The sequence below is a fragment of the Porites lutea genome, chromosome 12, assembly GCF_958299795.1.
Source record: "Porites lutea chromosome 12, jaPorLute2.1, whole genome shotgun sequence".
Taxonomy (NCBI): Eukaryota; Metazoa; Cnidaria; class Anthozoa; order Scleractinia; family Poritidae; genus Porites; species Porites lutea.
Genome location: NC_133212.1, coordinates 18,481,137 through 18,506,456, shown reverse-complemented (window position 1 = coordinate 18,506,456; position 25,320 = coordinate 18,481,137). Strand labels below are relative to the sequence as shown.

The 25,320-nt window shown below is 39.2% G+C and overlaps 2 protein-coding genes across 3 annotated transcripts; both read left to right on the top strand.

Moving 5' to 3' along the window:
• The first annotated feature begins 659 nt into the window (after positions 1 to 659).
• Positions 660 to 24,414, top strand: LOC140922113 (collagen alpha-1(VI) chain-like). Of its 2 annotated transcripts, XM_073372132.1 has the most exons (4): positions 760 to 1,278; positions 5,244 to 5,430; positions 5,811 to 6,215; positions 6,658 to 7,155. In XM_073372132.1, the coding sequence occupies exons 2-4, from the start codon at positions 5,283 to 5,285 to the stop codon at positions 6,975 to 6,977; spliced, it is 873 nt and encodes a 290-aa protein (XP_073228233.1). In that variant the 5' UTR covers positions 760 to 1,278; positions 5,244 to 5,282; the 3' UTR covers positions 6,978 to 7,155. The 2 variants fall into 2 exon arrangements, 1 of the variants encoding a protein (XP_073228233.1); XR_012164076.1 differs by lacking the exons at positions 5,244 to 5,430; positions 5,811 to 6,215; positions 6,658 to 7,155 and adding an exon at positions 24,175 to 24,414 and having other exon boundaries at positions 660 to 1,278.
• On the top strand, positions 12,556 to 14,229 carry LOC140921395 (collagen alpha-1(VI) chain-like). Its single transcript, XM_073371393.1, has 3 exons — positions 12,556 to 12,709; positions 13,088 to 13,492; positions 13,829 to 14,229. Exons 1-3 carry the CDS (start codon positions 12,565 to 12,567, stop codon positions 14,146 to 14,148), a joined length of 870 nt encoding a protein of 289 aa, XP_073227494.1. The 5' UTR covers positions 12,556 to 12,564; the 3' UTR covers positions 14,149 to 14,229.
• Positions 24,415 to 25,320: the final 906 nt, after the last annotated feature.

Here is a 25,320-nt window from a genome sequence, read left to right as displayed (position 1 = left end):
TTTTTGCAGTAGCTGTTCATTCTGTGTGCGTTGCGAGAGGCACTAGGCCGTGGTTTACCGCACGACCCAATTACAGTGATTTATATTGATAAGCTCTCCCGGTAGATCAACCAAATGATTATTTCCACACGCCTTCGATACACATATGCTTTCTTTTTTGTGTTTGAATCAGGAGATTCAAAGTAAACGATGGGGTAATGTCACAGGACTAATCTCCCCGATTTTAAAGATATATTGAAATTCAATGAAAGTTCGATAAATATCCGATCAATAGGTTTTTAAGGTTCTACACCATTCCACGTGTTAAGGTTTAAAAATGAAACGTGATAAATAACCAATTTGCTAATAAGCTTCCCATTTAGAAAGATAAATATTAACAGCGTGCGTTTTGAGAGCAAGACATCTTGGCTGCCAAAGTTAATGTCCCTTGGAAAACACTTATCCTTTAAATGGACATTTCAACCTTTTTAGTAATTAAACTAGGAAACTCATTATTTGGGCGTCGCCCAAATAGAGTACTCGAGATCGTTTGTTTCGATTCGAAGTTGCAATAGGCACGCAATACGTGCGAACGTAAGTCGTCGTAGCGACGTGAGTGTTTGCCAGGCGAACGACTCGTACAAGGTAAAAACTCCTGGTAAAAAGCATGCCAGAAATAAAGCTCTTTCATCTAGCAGGGAACTTGATCCCACTTTTACGCAATTCCGAACGGCGTGAGGACGAAGAAATAGGCCTTTTGCATCAGTTGATCACGTGATCGTCTTTCGGTAAACACGAAAACAGTTCGCTTTTGAAAAATTGTGTTTGCACGAGCTGAAAGAGCATATTAAAAGTAGGTAACCTATAAATTTTCAGCCCTATATCTCAAAAGTAGCGATTGCAACGGCAGCCGAAAATTAGAAGGATTTGTATGAGAAAAACAACTCTTGCCACCCAGTCACGTTTGAGTGGTTTTCCATACTACTCCTTGTCAAAGACTGCGTCTCATGCTTGATATATTACATGCATGTACCTGAAAGACAAGTGGTGTTAACATTCAAGATAACGGGCTCTTAAAACAAAACTCATACTCTATATTTCTGACATATTGTCATTTTGGAAAAAGGTATATTGGCACAAGAGTTGAAAGATCTTCATTATAACAGGTTTCTGGATGAATGACTTAATCAAACAACTTGCAGTGTTTTTCAGTCAGGTGTAGTAGTCAGCTGTGAGAGGCCTCTTCTTCATCAGGCGTTAAAAAAAGAAGTGAGATCTGAAATTAAAACAAGAAAACAGGTAAGTGGTTCAGGCAGAGATGATCATGAATCTAGGTCAACTTTAGGAGATTTGCGCCGCTTTTCACAATAACATTTCAGATTCTTGGCGTTGTTGTTAGCGAATCATTCTGTGAGAGAAACGCGACTTTAACATCAGTTTTAAAGCAACTGAGTCGATCAGAGAACACCTAAATTAACAATGCCAAAAATGGCCTTTCTAAGTTCTTTATATTCTCAATGGTTTATAAAAGTAGGAGCAAGATCATGCTAAAAATTGGTCAAGCCATCTTGACGAGAATAAGCCTGCCATTCTGTCTTTCTTATTCCTTCTTATGCACTGTGAAACGTAACGTTTACAAATAACTTGCTTGTAAACGACAAAGTAACACTATTTTTCTAAAAAAGCAATACTTAAGCAATAGAAAACTTTTTTTGTGTCTTTGCATAGAATGACATAAACACTCGAGTGGTTTTAGGCTCAAGATATTCTTCGTTGCTGAGCTCTTGGTTTAAATCGATATGAATTCGCCTGTAAATTGCACTTCCACAACGGTTCCGATCAGTACAAGATGTTTCTTTATCTGAGCGGTGAACTCGTAATTGAATATAAAACAATCTTCGAGATCGCTTGCATACAATTGTGTGTTAATTTACTTTAGACAAAGTTCTCTTAAAGTTTTGTGCAAGCTTCCCTGAAATAAAGGCTTGCTTTCTGTTGTTTCGGAACAAATCTTTAAACAAAAACGCCACGAGTAATTTCACAAGAGCTTGCCGATAAACTTTGTGAAAGAACTCAGCTGAATGCAAAGAAGGAAAAAACAGAAATAGGATGTGGTGGGTGCATATACAGATTTGAGAGGGTGCAACCTGATATTTTCCGCCTACTCAGTCTTTAATGATTTTTAAAAAATTCCAAAGATTGAAAGACTGGGACGTGTAATTCAATTTGGAAACTGATGTGATGAAGACTTTTCGATCGTTTTTAAATCCTTAAAATCTTCCATCAAATCACTTTGTTTAAGAAGTTTTAAAGGGCTATATCACTGAAGAGCTACGAAACAATTGATCACAATATTTTGCTTCAACTTTGTGATATTAGTTCCGTGTTTGATGGATTTTGGGAATAAATTGCACGCATCTTCATAGCCAGTCGTTTTGGATAATAATAAGTGATATCACAACAACGTATGAGAAAAATTAGCGGAGACTTTTTATTTTGAGAAGTTTGATTTTCCAGGGGCACCCAACGACTATTTTCTGTAACATAATTGTTCGAGGGAGCAAATATTGCCTAAAAGTTTACAAAGGTTGAGAAAGGCGTAACATTTCTGGATAACCGTTCTATTTGTTTAAGATATTCGGATCGAGTTTTTCCACTCAGGAACTTACCAACGATTTTCGGAGGGTTGTGTTTTTCACATTTTATTAACAGGATATTGCGATTATTGTTAAAAAACGTCCCCTGAGATGTTCGGTTTATAGAGTGACAAAACGTCCCCTAGAATCTTCTAATGAAGTACAACAACTCCATGTATTTGAACTTTTGACCGAGCCCCATGCAATCAGCGTGGCTGAAAACTTTAGATGAGACGAAAAAGCCACCTAAAGCTTTCGAGAAGACCAAAGTTCCCCTAAGACATTTGAACAGATAAGAAGTTTTTAGTGCAACTCTAAATTAACCAAACAGGCCTTTAAAGCATAGAGAAAACCATTGAGACACTTCTCTCATATTTTCAAAAAATTCGGTCACTGGGTGCCCTTGATTTTCTCGTGTTGAGTACGTAGTTGCCTAGATGAGTGAGCTTTTCTTCTTTGCAATACAGCCTTGTTGGTTTATCACGTCCTCTGTTTGAAAGAAATACACTAATGAAATTCAGTCATTTATTTGAACTGCGTGCAGATAAGATTTAAACATTGCTCTAATATGTTATTTTCTTGTCAAACGTCCTATGTACGTTTTCTTCATTCACTACAGACTTCAGTTGTTCACTCTGCGCTATATGAAGTGGTCCTTCGTCTATCATTTCTGGATCGTATTAGAATTTGGAAATATTGGTTAAACCAGAGTTCCCAGTGAAGAAAAACCTCGCGGGGGATGGGTGAGAACCAACACTGAAGCAAGTGTTAACGTTCCAGACAAACGGCGGCTGTTATTAAAAACAATACCCATATGTTAATTATGTTCATTATTAAAACGTTTCGTGATCGCTATTTCTGACAAATTGTCCCTTTAGATATAGAGAATATTACATGGCCGCTTAGGGATACGAATTTTATCTTCGAGTGCTGAAAGTATCTCTCACCCGTTCGCTTCGCTCACTCGTGAGTAGCCTGCGTAGCATGGCGGTTTTGTCGAGCGGGGCGCAGGAGCGGCGTAGCCGCGAAATTCGCGCGCGAAGCGCGAGAAAAATTTTCAAGTTGCTCCCGCCCCAATCTCCTCGCGGTTTCTCTGCCCTCCCCGCCTTTATTACTTAGCGCGCCCAACCAAAACCGCCATGCTACGCAGGCTAACTCGTGAGAGATACTTTCAGCACTCGAAGATAAAATTCGTATCCCTAAGCGGCCATGTGATATTCTGTTTATTTTATAGATGCTGATGAAATTCCTACATAAAACACAACTTTTTTTATTTATTTTCGAAAAAGCAAAATAGTGCAACTAAAGTGGTCACCTATCGCAAAATGCCTGTCACAAAAATGTTATGAAACTTGGATATAAAGTTATAAAGGAGAAATAAAGACAATAATACTTATGATTTTCTGTTCCAAAACGTCAAAATTAATGTTAGTAACCATGGCGACACCAATATCCTCACACTTGAAAGATAAAAATAATATCTTCACTGCGCGCGATGAAGATGTGTTTTTTTAGTAAAAGGAAAAATCCTGGTATTTCATCAGTATTTATGTAATAAAAAGCTGTATTAACACAAGAAATGAAAGATCTTTTAATTACATTTGGTTTCTAAAATACGTCAAGTTGATGCTCAATGAATGACTTAAACTTAAACTTAAACAACTAGCAGACGGTGTTTTTCAGTCAATGTAGCTGGGTTGCTGAAAACAGGTAAGCGGTTCAGGCAGAAATAATCTTCCATCAGGGGCACCCAACGACCCAATGTTTTCAAATACGCCAGAAGTGTCTCAAATGGTTTTCTCTGTGCTCTGGAAGCCTGTTTGAATAATTTGGAGTTGCCCTAAAAACTATTTATCTGTTCGGATGTCTTAGGCGAACTTTGGTCGTCACGAAAGTTTTATTCCCCGGTCAGTGGCTTTTTCGTCTCATCTGAAAAGGTTAGCTACCCTCTGATGGTTTGGTCGAAAGTACGACCACATGAAGTAGCCTTGTTTTCATTAGAAACTTTTAGGGGACGTTTGTCTTTACATCGAAAGTTTTAGGAGACCTTTTTTTAACAACAATGGCAATATCTTGGTATTAAAATGGGACTAACACAACCTCAGAAAATCGTAGTTAAGCTATTAGAAAATGTCCGAATATTTTAGACAAATGGAACGGTTATCCACAAAGTTTTAGCTTTTTACAAGCTTTAGAAATTTCTAGGCAATATTTGCTCCTTCGAACAGTCATTTTACAGAAATAAGTCGCAGGGAAAGCGCTGCTTTTCGTTTTCGCGATAACATTTTTAGGATCCGTCGTGAAGGTTAATTGTTGTAAGCGAATCATAAGGCCCGGGGGAAAGCCGAGTTTTACTTTAATCATATTGATGTATCAAACTGTCCAGCCAACAGCAGTGGATTTAATGCAAAACAAAAAGGTGAAAAAAAAAATAAAATAAAAATGAGAATGATAGGAACTCTGGAAAGTGGCAGAAATTAAAGATGCTTCGCGAAGACTCTAAACACTGCAACAGGTCAGTTCCTCATAAGCTAAAACACTTTCGCAGGAGTGATCAGCTGCAAAAGAAGTTATCACCTAACACAAACATGTCTCGCTTCTCTTTAAACGCTCAACATCTTTCTTCAGATTCATCAGTAAGTTGGAAGCTTGAAGCTAAGTTCAAAGATGTCAGGATTTACGGGTCGACTTGCCACCATGGTGTACGTCCTTGTTTTTCTTTACGACATGCAGAGTTCAGCCCATGTTCCATGGCACCCAACACAGGCACCCGTGACCAATCTGCCTGTTGACCCAACCGATCCTTTCTATGAGAGTAAGTCATTTTTTTCCTGGCCGTGCGTTGTGGCTTTCATTCGTGCTAGCTTCAGCTGACGTCTCGTCCCCACGCGGCCTTCTCGCGGTTTTCAATATCACAGCCTTTGAAAACCCTGGGGAAAATCCTTGGAAATCCCTCTTGGTTCTTATATATAACCATTTATTGATAAATCAAATTCATTATGATACAGTTTTTGTCAGTAACGATCGAGTTCCAACGAGAACCTTTTTATATAACAGTAAGTCGTATATGAGTCCAATGCAATTTCCATCGCATGAATTCAGCCGCATAGCCTCTTAGTCGTTTCAAATTCACTATAAAGTCAACCGGACTGTTTTTTGGTCCTCTTGATTTTTAGTCTTGTTTTTCTTTTGCAGAGTTTCAAAAAGTTCCTTCCATTGAAGTCACTGCAGATAATTTTATAACTAACTTTTTGTTTATAAACCCGACGAATACACGCGTCAAGAGGCAAGCGCCGGGTACCTTAATTGATAACGTGATCGTCATGGATGGTTCCGGGTCAGTTGGTAACTGCGAATTTCAAAGAGGAAAGGCAGCAATCAAGAATATGATGAAGAGTGCAAATGCAGTAGCAGTCGAAAACAAGTATGACGAAAAGTATGCTGCAGTTACCTTTGCCACCTCAGCCAGCGTGAACTTCAAGTTTTTACCGTACTCTACAGCGGAGCAAAGGTTGACGATGGTACAGTTCCCCGGTGGCGCCACCAATACTCAAGCAGGATTGGCAGAGGCCATGAAACTGTTTGTGGAATCTCTTACAGGTATATGTTTCGCTGTGACTAAATTCCCGCCAGTCAGAAAACTATGTGGAAATTTTCCCGAAATTCCTTTCACTGAGGCCTCTAAAGTATAATTCTGTCTGCAGTTCACAGAATTACTAAGCGATCTAGAAAACAAGAGTGGCTTTGCAGCTAAGCCGGTTGTGGTTCCTAGGGTACGATCTAAATTGTTGAGAAAAAAAAGGAAAGAAAAACGCGTGTCAACAGGCTAGGCTTCCGGCAACCCCGTTCCCAGGGTTCTCTCCTACCCGCCCTACGGAGCGAGGAGAGAGAGACCCTGGAAAACGCTGGTCACGTGTCTCCCAGAATCTGGGAGATTACAAACGGTGGACATGTATAGCCACAACTTTTAGTTACCTAACAACGCGAAGGATATACCTCCATGAATGCCTCTCTAATAAATCGCATGTTTTATTTGTTCCAGGTGGACGTTTTGCCGATCGTAAGAATGTTTTACTTATCACTGACGGCCGATCAAATGTCGATACGCACTTGACCAAACCCAACGCCGACAAATTGAAGGCATTGGGAGTCCATATCTACGTATTTGCTGTCGGATCTTACATTGATGGTATCGGCGAGATGGTACAGCTTGCCGGAAGCAAGTACAGTACTAAGCCAGATGATTTCCTTTTCAGAATAAAGGGCTACCATCAGTTGTGGGAATTCACTAAACTGGTTGTAACCAAACTTGCTTCCACGGGGAAATACATCAGTTTAAGCCCGGCACCCTCTCCTTGCTAGACAGGAACTTGTGGCCTTATAGCCTGCGAACACAGCCGTCTCTTAATCGGGGTATTAGTTTTGCTTGCTTAAAAATTTAACAATCTTAACAGGAGTTAAGGCAATCAATGATGTATTTTAAAGTATGTAAGGAGAAAGGTTCGCTTATCTAACGAAATAAACTTTGTCAGTGATGTTAGTATTTTCTGTGTTCTTTATCTAACCACTTTGCAACTTTGTATGGGTGGGGAGGAGCCGGGAAACGACCCTTAAGTCAAGAGGGGAGAGATTGGAGATTCATAATGGACGGCAATCACAACTTTCGTAAGCATTATTCTCAAATTAAAAAATGGAAAAGCAAGATGTACGTACGTTGTGGTTTCATTTAGCCATAGTTTATATTATAATTTCTGTGCTTGGGGTATGAGTATGTTTACATCAGTATATCAGATAGCTATAGAGAGAAATCGTTACGTCATGTTGCCATGGTAGCAAAATTTTTGGATTTCAACAAACCGAAAAGGTCACTTAAAAGTCTATTCGCACTATTTCAAACTTCACCGATCTTATTCAATTTCATTTAATTTGGCAAATCTTGGTAAAATTTTTCCTGGGACCGTATCTATTGTTATCTAAATTTAGAAAAAGAAAGTGACAATAATTGTGTTGTGTTCACCTACTCCATGATTAAAGCGGGCTCGTGAAATTAGGAAGTTCTATGTCGTAGTGGTGCAACGAAGGCAAAGAAATGTACAAAATAGCGTGATGCACGTGCAAAGTTGTCGTTTGTTATTATAAACATTCTCTTTTTGCCGTTCTCCTCGCCGTCGCCATCGTCGTTGGTTTTGTTGTCATCCAGAAATAGTGCTACCATGGTAACTTGACGTCACACCTCTCCTCTCCATTGCACCGGCGCGAAAATCATACCGGATAGGGACTCTGTTTACACGTAATAACAGTGATTTTGCCGCCATTTTTGTAACGGAGCGAAGCTGCGCCGTGCCAATCTCGAAAGTGGAGCGTCACATATCGGATAGGTTCTGTACCACACTTTGGTGCAGTGTGAACAGGTATTCAGACAGTGACGGAAGTGGATAAGTAGAAATATAAGTATTCATGACTGGGATTCGGATTATTTCTCCAAACTCTCTCGACCAATCGCTCCGGCAGGATGTTGTCGATGTTTGCTGTGTGTGAGCGACTTGTTCCAGTTGTGTACCGGCACAAAAAGATATTCGGTATGGTGTGAACATAGCCTTAGTTAAAATTTGAACCAAGGATAAAACTAAACTCAAACATGTACAACGGGAATTCCCCCTCGCTGTTAAATGAGGTCAGGCTCTTCCACCAAATGACTTTGTTTAAGAAGTTTTAAAGGTTTATATCACTGAAGAGCTACGAAACAATTGATCACAATATTTTGCGTCAACTTTGTGACATTAAATCGTCCCGTGTTTGATGGATTTCGGGAATAAATTGCATTTATCTTCATAGTCAGTCGTTTTGGATAAGAGGGTCTCAATGGGGTGGTGGCTTTTACGGTTATCGGCTAAAATTTTGGCTCTTTTACGGCTATCGGTTAAGTTTTTTCAGTTACGGTTAACGAAAAGTTAAAAATTAACTTCTTTTGTTTCAAAAAGTTAAATATTAATAACCTGTATTTTTTGAATAACGGTCTTCGGATCATCTCGGGATGAAATAAGCTGTTCTTTTGAAAAATTTTGACATTTGATAGATCATACTTTTTATAAAGTATTCCACTTCTAATATTATTTTACACTTAGAAATGTCAATAGTCAATTTAAAAATAATCTTTGTGAAAAAGCAAAAGCAGACACGCGAACGCCCAACTCAAGGCCGCGGCGCGACATTCAACAGAAATGTCCGTTTTCACACTAGACAAGGATTATTCGTGTGAGATAGGTTATCCGTTTGATGATTCGCGTCAGATGGGCAATACGTCTTAATTTGAAAATGGAATAGTTTTAATTTTGAATGAACAATCCGCCTGACTTTTGAAGATGGGATTATGCGTTCCAGATAGCCTGTGGACAGCCTCCCCCTCCTCTCAGAAAAAATCGGAGAAGGGGTGTTTGTGGGGCGGACGCGACTGTACACAGGCTAGTCTCAGACGGATGATCCATTTCTAGCTCTAGTGTGAAAACGGCCAATAAAAAAATTCCCGTGTCCAGTGTTTTTAATGATAGCGAAGGACTGTACGGAAAGACTGTCTTCCGTTGCCTTGTCTGTAGGCTGCATTATTCCGCGCGGCTAATGCGTTTCGGGTCACGTGGTCCGAGCGAGTTCGCCACCGAAATGCCTTGACCGAGATTGCGTGGGAAGACGACGTACAGGGACTAGGCATGGCAATGTCTACCGTAGCGTCAGAGAGAAACAGGGAAATGTTGTTTATCGGCAACGTGTTTTACAAACAGTGACATCTCTGCGTGTTATTTCACTAGCTCCGGAAAAACTGCAAATATTAATCCCCAGCAAGAAGCCACACTTTCGCTATAGAAAAAATTAGTTCCCCGAGAGAGCACCGGAAATGGAGCCTAGGTCTTGGCTAAGGCGCTTCGCCTAACGTGCGTAAGGAGTCACACAAGCCGGGAAATAAAAAACGCAACCATAAGTGAGTTAAGTACCATCCTTAAAAGTAGCAAGTCTAGGGAACACTTTCTTTTACGGTTAACTATTTTTTCCCTTTTTTACGGCTAACGGTTAAAATTCTTCAATTTTTACGGCTATCGACTAAATTTTTGGCCGTTTTACGCCTATCGGTTAACCCCATTGAGACCCTCGGATAATAATAAGTGATATCACAACAACGTATGGGAACAATTAGCGAAAACTTTTTATTTTGAGAAGTTTGATTTTTCAGGGGCACCCAACGACGTTTTCTGTAAAATAACTCTTCGGGGGAGAAAATATTGGCTAAAAGTTTCTAAAGGTTGAGAAAGGCTTAACATGTCTGGATAACCGTTCTGTTTGTTTAAGATATTCGGTTCGAGTTTTTTACTCAGGAACTTACCTACGATTTTCGGAGGGTGTTGTTTTTCACATTTTATTACCAAGATATCGCCATTATTGCTAAAAAACGCCCCCTGAAATGTTCAGTTTGTAGACAAAACTTTCCCAAGAATCTTCTAATGAAGTACAACAACTCCGTGTCTTTGAACTTTTGACCGAGTCCCATCAGGGTGGATGAAAATTTCGGATGAGACGAAAAGCCACTAAGCTTTCGAAACGACCAAAGTTCCCCTAAGACATTTGAACAGATAAGCAATTTTTAGTGCCACTCTAAATTAACCAAACAGGCTTCTAAAGCATAGAGAAAACCATTGAGACACTTCTCCCATATTGCAAAACATTCGGTCACTGGGTGCCCATGGTTGTCTCGTGTTGAGTACGTAGTTGCCTAGATGAGTGAGCTTTTCTTCTTTGCACGATACAACCTTGTTGGTTTATAGTTTTTATTTCTTTTTGAGTACATAAGGATGGCTTTAAGCAGCTACTCTGAGTGCCAAGGAAAATGACACTTGAACTAACAACTCGAGTTATTTTAACATACTTTACCGAAATTAATATTTGTTGATAGCAATTTTTTTTACGCGTATAAAACAGGGTATAAATCAGTTCTGGCTCTACGTTATTTTTTCTTCATAGTCTCTTCATTCACTAGTTGGTCACTCTACGCTATCTCAAGAGGTCCTTCGTCCATCACTTCTGGATCGTAATGGAATTTAGAAATGTTGGTTTTTTGAGGAGAGAGAAAAACCAGTGGGAGTTCCAGGTGAAGAAAAACCTCGTGGGGGATGAGCGCGGAAAACAACATTGAAAAAAGATGCAGGTGTTAACGTTCCAGAAAGACGGCGGCTGTTAAAACAGTACTCATAGTTTATGTTCAGTATTAAAACGCTTCGTGACTATTTCTGACAAATTGTTCCTTTAGATAAAGCTGTATTAACATAAGAAACGAAAGATCTTTTAAAATGATATTTGGTTTCTAAAATACGTCAAGTTGATGCTCGATGAATGACTTAAACTTAAACTTAAACAACTAGCAGTGCTTTTCACTCAAGTGTAGCTGGGATGCTGAAAACAGGTAAGCGGTTCAGATAGATAGATAGATAGGTACTTTATTAAATACATTGCAGCATAAGCTGAATTGCGTATTTACACAATGGTAATAATTTATACTAATAATTGTAAAAATGAGCAATAATTGTAATAGCTAAGACTTAAAACGTATAAGAAACCTAAAAATTATTTATAATTATGCCTGAGGCCATGAAAAACTGTTCTTAAATTGCTCTTATAAAGAGGCGGCAACAGCTTTCTTAACTTGCGGTTCGGGTCGCTCATTATGCTTTCAAAGGTGCGCGTGCAAATGTTGTGGTGATGCTCCGCAACCATTGGTAAACTCACAATCGCTAAAGCTCGCTGATATTCTATACCAGGACATATGATTCGCATTGCTCTTTTCTGAACACGTTCTAATTCTTGCGAAAGGTAGGCTGGTAGCGCGTGATGGAAAACTGGCGCAGCATAGTCAATGACGGAGCGCACGCATGTAATGTAAAAAAGGCATAAATTTTTCTGTGGAACACGAGCTCTTTTTAGCTGAACAGAAAATAGAGCCTCTTAGCTGCGAATATTGGCAGAAATAATCTTCCATCGGGGGCACCCAATGACCCAATGTTTTCAAATACGCCAGAAGTGTCTCAAATGGTTTTCTCTGTGCTTTAGAAGCCCGTTTGGTTAATTTGGAGTTGCCCTAAAAACTATTTATCTGTTCGGATGTCTTACGCAAAATTTGGTGGTCACGAAAGTTTTAGGTGGCTTTTTCGTCTTATCTGAAAGTTTTGGCTACCCTTATGGGTTCGGTCGAAAGTGCGAGGACATGAAGGAGCCTTGCTTTCATTAGAAAGATTTAGGGGACGTTTTTGTCTTTACATCCAAAGATTTAGGAGACCTTTTTTTTAACAACAATGGCAATATCTTGGTATTAAAATGTGACTAACACAACTACCTCCGAAAATCGTAGTTGAGCTATTAGAAAATGTCCGAATATTTTAGACGAATGGAACGGTTATCCAGAAAGTTTTAGCTTTTCTCAAGCTTTAGAAACATCTAGGCAATATTTGCTCCTTCGAACAGTTATGTTACAGAAAAAAGTCGCTGGGTACTCCTGTTCCATGAGATTGCGCTGCTTTTCGCAATAACATTTTTAGATCCGTCGTGGATTTTTTTGTTAGCGAATCATAAGGCCTGAGGAAAAACCGAGTTTTACTTTAATTATATTGATGTATCAAACTGTCTAGCCAACAGCAGTGGATTTAATGCAAAACAAAAAAGGTAAACAACAAAGAAAAAAAAAATGAGAACGATACGAACACTGAGAAGTAGCAGTAATTGAAGATGCTTCGCGAACGCTCTAAACACTGTAACAGGTTAGTTCCTCATAAGCTAAAACACGTTCGTAGGAGTGATCAGCTGCAAAAGAAGTTATCATCTAACACAAACATGTCTCGTTTCTCTTTAAAAGCACAACCACTTTCTTCAGATTCATCAGTAAGCTGGAAGCGTGGAGCTAAGGTCACTGAAGATGTTGGGATTTACGGTTCGACTTGCCACCATGGTGTTCGTCCTTGTTTTTCTTTACAACATGCAGAGTTCAGCCCATGCTTGGCACCCAACAAAGGCAGCCGTGACCAATTTGCCTGTTGACCCAAACGATCCTTTCTATGAGAGTAAGTCATTTTTTTCCAGGCCGTGCGTCGTGACTTTCATTCGTGCTAGCTTCAGCTGACGTCTCGTCCCCACCACGGCCTTCTCGCGGTTTTCAATATCGCGGCCTTGGAAAACCCTGGGGAAAATCCTTGGAAAACCCTCTTGGTTCTTATATCAAACCATTTATTGATAAATCAACTTAATTACGATACTGTTTTTGTCAGTAACGAGTCCCAACGAGAACTTTTTTATATAACAGTAAGTCGTGTGTGAGTCCAATGCAAATTCCATCGAATGAATTCAGTCGCGTTGCCTTTTCGTTGTTTCAAATTCACTGTAAAGTTATCCGGAACTGTTTCTTGGTCCTCTTGATTTTTAGTCTTGTTTTTCTTTTACAGAGTTTCAAAAAGTTCCCTCTATCGAAGTCACTGCAAATAAATTTCTGACTAACTTTTTGTTTACAAACCCGACGAATACACGCGGCAAGAGCCAAGCGGGGACCCTTCTTATTGATAATGTGATCGTCATGGATGGTTCCGGGTCAGTTGGTGTCTGCGAATTTAAAAGAGGAAAGGCAGCAATCAAGAATATGATGAAGAGTGCAAATGCAGTAGCGATCAAAAACAAGTATGACGAAAAGTATGCTGCAGTTACCTTCTCCACTTCTGCCAGAGTGAACTTCAAGTTTTTACCGTACTCTACAGCGGAGCAAAAGTTGTCGATGATACAGTTCCCCTCTGGCTCCACCAATACTCAAGCAGGATTGGCAGAGGCCATGAAACTGTTTGTGGAATCTCTTACAGGTATATGTTTCGTTGTGACTAAAATACCGCCAGTCAGAAAACTATGTGGAAATTTTCCCGAAATTCCTTTCACTAAGGTCTTGAAAGTATACTTCTATCTTCAGTTCACAGAATTACTAAGCGATCTAGAAAAGAAGAGTAGCTTCGCAGCTAGGGCGGTTGTGGTTGCTAGGGCACCAGCCAAATTTTTGAGAAAAAAAAGGAAAGAAAAGAAAAACGTGTGCCAACAAGCTAGGCTTCCGGGTATTATAGCTACAACGTTTAGTTACCTAACAACGCGGAGGATATACTTCCATGAATGCCTCTCTAATAAATCGCATGTTTTATTTGTTCCAGGTGGACGTTTTGCCGATCGTAAGAATGTTTTACTTATCACTGACGGCCCATCAAGTGTCACTCCGCACTTGACCAAACACAACGTCGACAGATTGAAGGAATTGGGAGTCCATATTTACGTATTTGCTGTGGGATCTTACATTCCTCGTATCGGCGAGATGGTACAGGTCGCCGGGAGCAGTTGCAGTCCTGACCCAGATGATTACCTTTTCAGAGTAAACAGCTACCATCAGTTGTGGGAATTCAGTCAACTGGTTGTAACCAAACTTGCTTCCTCGGGGGAATACATCAGTTTAAGCCCGGAACCCTCTCCTTGCTAAACAGGAACTTGTGGCCTTATAGCCTCCGAACCCAGCCGTCTCTTAATCGTATTAGTTTTCCTTGCTTAAAAATTTAACGATCTTAATTATAAAAGGAGTTAAGGCAATCAATGTTTTCTTTTAAAGTATGTAAGGAGAAAGTTTCGCTTAACTAACGAAATAAATCTTGTCAGTGATGTTATTTTTTGTGTTCCGCTTTATCTAACCACTTTGCAACTTTGTAAGGGTGGGGAGGAGCTGGGAAATGACCCTTCAGTCAAGAGTTGTATCGGGGATTCATAATGGACGGCAATCACAACTTTCGTAAGCATTATTCTCAAATTAAAAAAGGGAAAAACAAGATGTACGTACGTTGTGGTTTCATTTAACCATTGTTTATATTATAATTTCTGTGCTTGGGGTATGGGTATGCTAACATCAGTATATTGGATAGCTATAGAGAGAAGACGATACGTCACGTTGCCATGGTAGCAAAATTTTTGGATGACAACAAAACGAAAAGGTCACTTAAAAGTCTTTTCGCACTATTTCAAACTTCACCGATCTTATTCAATTTCATTTATTTTGGCAAATCTTGGTAAAATTTTCCCTGGCACCGTATCTATCGTTATCTAAGTTTAGAAAAAGAAAGTGACAATAATTGTGTTGTGTGACCTTACTCCATAAAGCGGGCTCGTGAAATTAGGAAGTTCCATGTCGTAGTGGTGCAACGACGCCAATGAAAGGAAGTGAGGATTTTTGTGATTCCTCCCTCTATCACATTTTCGAATCCGAAAGTTTAAGGTTTCCTAAGAAACATAACCTAACCTGGGCAGTGAAATGTGAAAATTAAACTTCAGAAAATCGTGGCGAATTTATAAGATAAGCGTCCAACAATGACTTCTAAGGTGCCGATCAATTCAGCAACACCTAAAGAAATGTTTTGCATGTGTTATGGTGTGTAAATCAATTTATAGGTAATACAGTCGAAGCTCTCATTGCGATCACTCTCGTAGGTGACCAGCTCTGGTTATGGCCACATTAATTTGTGAAACCCTGTTTGAACTGTGACTTAGACTTTAACGAAAACTTCTCGTAAGCGACCACTCACAGTCTTATTTATATAAATCAAAACTTTAATAAAAAAATGGTCTAAAAAACTGGATTTAAAATTTAGCCGAGTGTGCTGTAGGGATTCCACCCAGAAGGCGAAACCCCGAGAGGGCATCCTAGTAGCTCGCGCGCATATATAGAAAAGTACTCAGCTGAAATATACAGTCAATATACCGGGAAAAAAAAAACTTCAATTTGCTTGAACAGGGGCCGCATGGAATCATCGGGTATTCAGTTGGCGCCCGCAAGTACGAGATGGTTAGATGACGTAAAACAGAAAATCCCCGAAGGGACCGGTTACTTTATTATGAGTTGGTTGATTTTGTGTCATATATTGTACAGTCACACTTCCATACTCTTTTGCGTTGTGTTATAAGTGGCATTCTGTGGAGCAGCTGTTTTGAAAGTTTTGGACAAAAAGACACTCGTCAAGCGCAGATGAAGTTATAAGGTGGGTATAACTGTGTTTAATATTCATTCAAAATAATTCCCCAATTCTGATTGGCCAAAAGCACACGCATAATTCACGACAAACAGCTACTGATGACCAAATTTGGAAGAATTTTGCGATAAATCAACCGATAACGTCAAAAGTGCAGCTACCTTGCAGGTTAATGCACCGTTAACCGAGAAGACCTGGGGACGAGGTTGAGTTGTTTTGGTTGTGAAAACAAAAATGGCGGACATTTCACTCATTCCAAGAGAAAGAACTAGGCGAATAATAGCTAAAAACATGGCAAGAACAGCAAGAAGACAACTGCCCTTTGGAGAATATTTGCGGAGCTGAACAACCCTGAACGTGCACCGGAGATCGAAGATGAACGATCATCGATGGAGGTAACCATGTTTTAGAATAAAACAATTATTGAATTCGGCTTTCGTATGGAGATCTACGGCCTACGGCCTCGACGGATACCACCCAGTCCTCGATCTCCATTACTCTTCACAAGATACTCAGCCTCATTCATTAATTGTTAAATATATAAACACTTGGAGAGTTTGCCAGACACGGGTTTATAATTCACAAATCTTTGATTGGAAGCAATTTGCCAGAAACTCCTTCTCCCTCATTGGGGGAATAAGTCAACTCAGCCCACAAACAAGCAAGACGAGTGAATTAACGGCTAGCTCATCACTAGCAGAACGATGGACGATTACAGAAATTGGCCGACAATTAAATTCTGTGCTGACGAATTCTATGTAAAAAGTGAATGAGAAATAGCGAAAAAATCCAACTTCTCATCAGATCTTTTCATATGGTTTACAGGGGCGGATCTAGGGGGAGGGTGCAGGGGGTGCGCACCCCCCCCCCGCCCCCCCTGAGATGACCTGCGGTTTTCTATGCAACTGGTATTCTGCAAAAAAAAAAAAGTGGTTTATTGGTGTTGAAGTAGAGCAAGAGACGAGTGCACCCCCTCCTAAAAAAAATCCTGGATTCGCCCCTTGTTTAGAATGAAATATTCTCGAAACCTGGAATGTTTTGATCAAAGCTGTGTAATTCGAACTGACAGGTGCCTATATTCATTGTCAAGATTTGGGTATTGTAAGTAGTATTAAAAGAGACTCGCTTCGAGTTTGACCGTGATGTCGAGGTTTCTTAATTTTACGTCATGCTGTTGAGTGACATAGGATATAAAGCATTAGTTATGCAATCGCTTTCTCGTGGTATACTCCGAACATCCCACTCGTGACATGATTTTTCTAAGAAAATCGAGTCACTCGAGGGATATTTTACAAACATTTATTTATTTATTTATTTTTTATTTTTTTATACATTTTGCCACAAAGAACAAATATTACAGAAAGAAAAAGAAAAAAATACTAAGATTTCAAACTTACAGGGCAGGAAAAGCTACAATAATAGTTCATCATTAAATGTAGAATTATTAAAGTGACTTAACTTTTTTGACAGATAGAGTGGCGAGGAAGCCCAATAAAAGCTAAATAGCTTGTAGAAAATGGGCTCCTCGCATTTAATTATGATTTAGTGTAAGCTACCATATCATGGTCAGGCGAGTGTAATTCACTCTCTCTCGATAAGGTATCCTTTTAATGAAGTATTGGAACTAAAGAGTAACTTGTTAGTTGAGTAAGATTGTGGGGAAGGGAGTTCCATAGCTTAGATCCAAGATGGAGGGTTTTGAACTGTTAAATGTTTGTTCTACAGTTATTAGCATTTCGAGTGATTAAATGTGTACTTGGCGATTAGTAACAAAGACGGTATTAAACGTATTAGGAATATGGTAAGCGTCAGTTGGTTATGAAGAATTTGCCGTGAGATTGGAACCAGTAAGTAAGTAAGTAAGTAATTTTATTTAACCACATATCGCATATGAGCTATAGCTCGTTGAAATGCAAATGTGCCATAAAAATTACAACGTGAGAATTTACATAATCTACATGTACAAGTGATAAATAAAAATAAGAAATAGAGAAATTAAATCAACTAAAAAACAATAATAATTTAAAAAGAGAAAATATTGGTAATCAGATTGTCTATTTACAAAATACACAGTTGCAGTCATATGATGAAGACAACTGTATGTTTTGTAAGTTTTTCCTAAAGATAGAGAGGTACTCGAACATCCTAATTTTGTCTGGTAGATTGTTCCATTGTTTGCCAGCCTGGTACGTGAAAGAATGTTGCATATAAGATGAGGTCGGTCTAGGAAGAACAACCTCAAGATGGCCCTGTAGGCTGTAACCATTGCTTCGCAGTAAAAACATTTCCCGAATGTAGTTCGGTGCCTGGTTATAAATGCTGTTGTATACGAGTATCAGTGCTTGTTCTATGCGTTGATGTTCCAAGCTTTTGATATGTACAGTTTTAAGTAGCTCTTCATAAGCAGTCGATTTAGAGTAATTAAGAAGAGTCCTAAGAGCAAATGCGTTGGTTGACTCTAGTTTTGCAGACAAACCTTTACTTAGAGCTATGAACAATGGTGATCAGAAACGGCGAAGTATTTTGAAAGAATAATAATTCACATGCAAAATTAGTATGTACAGCATTTTCCGAAACAATACCACACGAAAGTACTGCTCAGTAGCTTTTCTTTGAATGGCCGGTGAAAACCTTGAAAACTTGAACCCGCCGACGAGCCGTAGAAACTGTTATCAGCTTTTCTCAATAGTTTTTCTGATTACTCGCGTGAAACTTGCATGACAAACTTTACGATAATAAGTCATCTACAGTCTTATAGCTTCTTCTCTTTCGGTCTAGTTCGAGGCTTTTTGGCCACGAGGGAAAAAGCCTCATCCCTTCATAAGGCGTACCACTCTCGAAACAAATAAACAAAAAAGGCATACAAGTGATCTTCTCGCTGCCGCTTGTTGAAAAACACTGTGTCAATACCTAAGATGTCAACCGCCAAACCCTCCATACAGGGGCACCCAACGAGAATATGGTTCAAAACCACTTAAACATAGCATTGTTAAACGTATTTTAGTATTTAAACGGTAGATATAGGCATATTTTTATCCCCTAAAAAATTTTTCATCTGTTCGGATTTCCTAGCTGAAAGTCTAGTTTTCCGAAAGTTATAGGGATCAACACTTACCCTTTCGAAAATTTCAGCCAGAAAAAAGGTTTCCGAAAATTCTAGGTGACCTTTTTAGGGTAAAAAGCCGTTAAAAATAGGCAAATATACCATGTTTTGGATGTTCGAAAATCCTAGGAGAGGCAGGCAAGCAAGAAGTTTCACAACAAATGTTTCGAAAATTCTAGATCTCATATCGTCTTCCGAACAGATATTCTTCCGAAAATTGTCGTTGGGTGCCCCTGTCCATAATCTACAATATGTAGCAGGCAGCAAATGAAAAAGGGAAATCGCATATCTGCTGATTAATGCACATTTTTTTTTGTCACTGAGCCACAAAGACTTCCTGATTTTGAACCCACTTAAAAACTTCTTTCACGGATAAAAAAGAACGCGCAGAACATCACCACAGACAGTACAAGCATCGATAACCTCAACAGTTACAAACATTTTAACCGAGAAGATAAGTAGAAAAGAAAGGCAAAGAAAAGTAAAGTTTTGTAAAGCCCTCATTTGAATTCGAATTCGGATCATCACACATAAAGATTTCATCCACAGACTCAAAAGGTAGAACCACTATGTGAGCATTATAAACAGTACCACCGAAAAGTACTGCTCATAGTAGCTTTCATTTGAAAAAAATCATTTCATCTACAAACCCAGGGCCACCTTGTACAGCATAACGAACAGTATCACACTCAGGGAAGTAATGCAGAGTAGCTTTCAGTTGAATGGTCACACTTTAAGATTACAAGGGACTCTAAAGTTAAGAAATATCTTATATCCACCCATTGCTGTTTCATTTCTTAGATTGATATCATCGTTTATGTTTAACTAAAGGACTGTCGAACTTGAAAATCACCAGCGCACGAGAAATTGCAAGTGAGAAAATTCAAGATTGTGGGTCTTATAATTCTTCTCTTCTTCTCCTGTCCAGTTACAGGGCTTGCCCCAAGGTACACACATTCATCCTTCCTCAATTTTGACCTGCAAAGGTAATTTTTCTCACTACATAGATCCGGTCCAGTCATGCTTCCTTTTTGGTTTTCAAAATAATATTATACATGTGTGAAATCATCCAACTTCATCTCCTCTCATCAGCCTTTCCTCTTGTGGGCTCCGTGAAGTCCTCAAAGTATGTAAATCATACAAGAGATCCATTCGCTGCAATTGTTTAAAAACGACGAGTTAATATCACATGCGGACCGCAAAGCCCTCCATAACCAACGGTTTTCAGCAGGCGGCAAAGAGGGAGATTAAATATCTGCTTATTAAAGCGTATTCTTGATGTAAGGACTCTGAGTGAAAAGTGATGAAAATAAAAGCGTACGTGATGTCAAACTGGGGCAGAAAAACTTCCTGCTTTCGTTGAGAAAGTAATTTCCTTCGTTATTCAAGCCCAATTTGATTGAAATCGCAGACTGCTGGACAGTGAGTACATACAATCAGAAGTTGTGTAAACAAATTGTATTTTTTTTACAGTCGTGAGAAACGGATCTGTAAAGGTATGTTAGAGCCGACAGTCCGGGGTAAGGGGGTTGGAATCTTTGATGTGTCCTACGGGAAAGTAGAAAGGTACTATGTGCATGGTGTTACAAACTCTGGAATTAATGAAAACCAGACATGTGGCTTTTCGTTGATTGTTTTTATTAAGAGTCTACATACAGACGTGTACAGGGATAGCAATTAAGCATACTCATAACATAGACTCCAGTACAGTACTATCTCATTTTCCGACCTGTCGAATCCGTTTTACAAACTAACCTTGTGTGCCATTGTTTCTCTTTCTTTGCTTCATGGATTTAGCGTGCTACTCAATTATCTCATCGCAGTTGTAAATAAGAAATATCATTAGTAGCTTGAAGAGATAAATCAAATCTAACCATCTATATTGACAACTTATATCACTTTTTGTGCACGTCACCTCACCTCAACAAACAGGACGCTGTCAAAGCGTTCACTTGGGCGCATGGTAGTCAATTGTAGCTATTAATATAATTTCAGAAACAAAAAATATGTAAATCCAGTGGGATTGTGAAAGCAAACACGAGAGTTGGGACCAAGAACTTGTGCCAAGCAAAAATGGGCGACAAAATTAGTTGAGATACTTTGCCCTAAAGGGACTCTCTGACGTTTTATTGAATTCAAAAGGGGAAAATAACGCTTTTCCTTCCCCACCCCCTCCATACAATGTTGTGCCACTGTTTGAGCTACCTATAGAAAATAATAAACACCCCAGGGGACAGGGGAGGGGTGTGGATGGTTTACCCTATTTGAATACAATATCTCCACGATTTTGTCGCCAATTTGAGTTTCTAGCGCAGATGAAAAGGTGTTTTAACGTTAAAAAAGGGAAACGTTTTATGGAATATTGTGTCATTATACAAGCCAAGTATTTTTATATTTTACTGCGTTTATTGCCTTTCACTTTCCACGTTTTATTTCTTACCTGCATACCATTTTTAAATGCCTTTTAACCTCGGGAAGATCACTTAAAAAGGTTATTACAATTGCTTGCTACGTATATACGCTTAAAATCATCTTTCATTAACGGTTGTTACTTTAACAGCCAGATGTTATCACAATCTTCATTGCTTGCATTTTTATTGGTTAACACATAGTTTAGGTCCAAGATGGAGGATTGTGAACTGTTTAATGTTTGTTCTACAGAAAGTATGGTCGATAGTTATTAGCATTTCGTGTATTATATGTGTGTACTTGGTGACTTGTAACAATAAAGATGGTGTTTAAAGTATTAGGAATATGGTAAGCGCCAGTTGGTTATGAAGAATTTGCCGGGGAATTGGAGCCAACCAGAAATGGTGATGTATTTTGAAAGAATAATAATTTACGTGATACCACTCGAAAGCATGCAGAACTAGTATGTACAGCTTCTTCTAAAACAATACCACAGGAAGGTACTGCTCAGAGCTTTTCTTTGAATGGTAAAAAACTTGAAAACTTGAAAATGAGCCGCCGACGAGCCGGAGAAACTGTCGTCAGCTTTTCTCGATTGTTTCTATCACTCGCGTGAAACTTACATGACAAACTTTAAGATCATAAGTCATCTATAGTCTTGTAATTTCTTCTCTTTCGGTCTAGTTCGAGGCTGTTTGGCCACGAGGGACAAAGCCTTATCCCGTCATATGGCGTACCACTCGCGAAACAAACAAACAAAAAAAGGCAATTCACATACAAGTGATCTACTCACTACCACTTGTTGAAAAACACTGGATTAATGCCTGACATGTGAACCGCCAAACCCTCTATAATCTACGGTATGTAGCAGGCGGCAAATTAAAAAGACAAATCGAATATCTGATGGATTAATGCGCATTTTTTTGCTGTAAGGACTCTGGGTCTATAATAATAGCAATAAAAACGGACGTCATGTTACTGAGCCACAAAGACTTCCCGCTTTTGAACCCACTTAAAAACTTCTTTCACGAATAAAAAAGAACGCACAGAACATCACCACAGACAGTATCAGCATCGGCAGGCTCAAACGTTACAAACATTTTAACCAAAAAGACAAGTACACGATGGTGGGTTGATAGGGCCTTTCCTCCTGCAACCTCTTAAATTCAATTTTTGGCTCACAGAGGAGTATAGTTTATGTTCCAAATGAAGCAAGACGTTAGAACATCTTAATTAGAGAAAGGTTTGCTGTAAATTTTTACCATTGTTAAAAGTTTTTTTTGACGTTTCTTGAAAATATGACGTCATAAGTGACAACTATTATTAGAATCAATATTAAAAATTTGAAAAGCAGTGTTCAAAACGTTACAGACATTTTTGCTACACAAAAAGAATATTTATAGTGAAAACCCCATCTCAATCGGATACAATGGCGTGAAGTTACAGCTAATTAAAGAAAATCAAATTTACCGCCAAATGACCATATATGGTCAAAATTAGGGGTATTTCAAACGCGAGAAAAATAAAAGTATTGGCACAGGAGCAAGGACAAGGTTGAGCAAAATCAAAATTGTAGTTTTTTCTACTATACTTAGTATTTGTGGTGCTGTGGCGCGTTTTCGTCATGAAATACGTCATTGTGACATCACATCACATCACATCACATCACATCATCTTCAGTAGCTTTCATTTGAACAAATCATTTCATCTAGAAACCCAAATTAAAACCTAAGCTACCTTGTACAGCATAATGAACAGTACGACATCGAACCTCTGGGAAGTACTGCACAGTAGCTTTCATGTTAGTATCCACCCATTGCTGTTTCATTTCTAAGATTGATATGTTGATTCATGTTTTACTAAAGGACTGTCAAGCTTGAAAATCACCAGTGAGAGAGAAATGTCAAGTAAGAAAATTCAAGATTATGGGTCTTCTGAATTTATCTTTTTTTTGGCCTGTCCAGTTACTGGGCTTGGCCACAGATTTACCCTTTCGTAATTTTGACCTGTAAAGGTATTTCTCAAAACATAGATCCGGTCCAGTCATGCTTCCTTGTTTGGCTTTCAAAATAATATTATACATGTGTAAAATCATCCAACTTCATCTCCGCTCATCAGCCTTTCCTCTTGTGGGCTCCGTGAAGTCCTCAAAGTATGTAAATAATACAAGAGATCCATTCGCTGCAATTGTTTAAAAACGACGAGTTAATATCACATGCGGACCGCAAAGCCCTCCATAACCAACGGTTTTCAACAGGCGGCAAAGAGGGAGATTAAATATCTGCTTATTAAAGCGCATTCTTGATGTAAGGACTCTGAGTACAAGTGTAAAGCGGTGAAAATAAAAACGTACGTGATGCCACTGGGGTATAAAAACTTCCTGCTTTCGTTGCGAAAGTAATTCCCTCGTCACTCAAGCCACATCTGACTGAAATCGCAGACAGTGAGTACATACAACCAGAAGTTGTGTAAACAAATCGTATTTTTATTAACAGTCGAGAGAAACAGTTTTATTTAAAGGTACGTTAGAGCTATTAGAGCTGACGGTTTGGGGTTGGAGGTTGGGGTGGGGTGGGGTGGGGTCCTTAGGGGGTATTTGATGTGTCTCAAACCTGTTCCATGAGATTGCGCTGCTTTTAGTTTTCGCGATAACATTCTTAGGATCCGTCGTGGAGTTTGTTGTAACCGAATCATAAGGCCCGGGGGAAAACAGAGTTTTACTTTAATTATATTGATGTATCAAACTGTCCAGCCAACAGCAGTGGATTTAATGCAAAACAAAAAGGTAAAAAAAATGAGAATGATAAGAACTCTGGAAAGTGGCACAAATTAAAGATGCTTTGCGAAGGCTCTAAACACTGTAACAGGTCAGTTTCCCATTAGCTAAAACACTTTCGCAGGAGTGATCAGCTGCAAAAGAAGTTATCACCTAACACAAACATGTCTCGCTTCTCTTTAAACTCTCAACATCTTTCTTCAGATTCATCAGTAAGTTGGAAGCTTGGAGCTAAGTTCAAAGATGTCAGGATTTACGGTTCGACTTGCCACCATGGTGTGCGTCCTTGTTTTTCTTTACAACATGCAGAGTTCAGCCCATGTTCCATGGCACCCAACACAGGCACCCGTGACCAATTTGCCTGTTGACCCAACCGATCCTTTCTATAAGAGTAAGTCATTTTTTTTCCTGGCCGTGCGCTGTGACTTTCATTCGTGCTAGCTTCAGCTGACGTCTCGTCCCCACGCGGCCTTCTCGCGGTTTTCAGCATCGCAGCCTTGGAAAACCCTGGGGAAAATCCTTGGAAATCCCTCTTGGTTCTTATATATAACCATTTATTGATAAATCAACTTCATTATGATACAGTTTTTGTCAGTAACGAGTTCCAACGAGAACTTTTTTATATAACAGTAAGTCGTATATGAGTCTAATGCAAATTCCATCGCATGAATTCAGTCTCATTGCCTCTTAGTCGTTTCAATTTCACTATAGAGTTATTCGGACTCTTTTTTGGTCCTCTTGATTTTTAGTCTTGTTTTTCTTTTGCAGAGTTTCAAAAAGTTCCTTCCATCGAAGTCACTGCAGATAATTTTATAACTAACTTTTTGTTTATAAACCCGACGAATACACGCGTCAAGAGGCAAGTGCCGGGTAGCTTAATTGATAACGTGATCGTCATGGATGGTTCCGGGTCAGTTGGTAACTGCGAATTTAAAAGAGGAAAGGCAGCAATCAAGAATATGATGAAGAGTGCAAATGCAGTAGCAGTCGAAAACAAGTATGACGAAAAGTATGCTGCAGTTACCTTCTTTGACTCAGCCAGCGTGAACTTCAAGTTTTTACCGTACTCTACAGCGGAGCAAAGGTTGTCGATGGTACAGTTCCCCGATGGCGTTACCAATACTCAAGCAGGATTGGCAGAGGCCATGAAACTGTTTGTGGAATCTCTTACAGGTATATGTTTCGCTGTGACTAAATTCCTGCCAGTCAGAAAACTATGTGGGTGGAAATTTTCCCGAAATTCCTTTCACTGAGGTCTTGAAAGTATTCTGTCTTTAGTTCACAGAATTACTAAGCGATCTAGAAAACAAGAATGGCTTCGCAGCTAAGCCGGTTGCGGTCCCTAGGGCA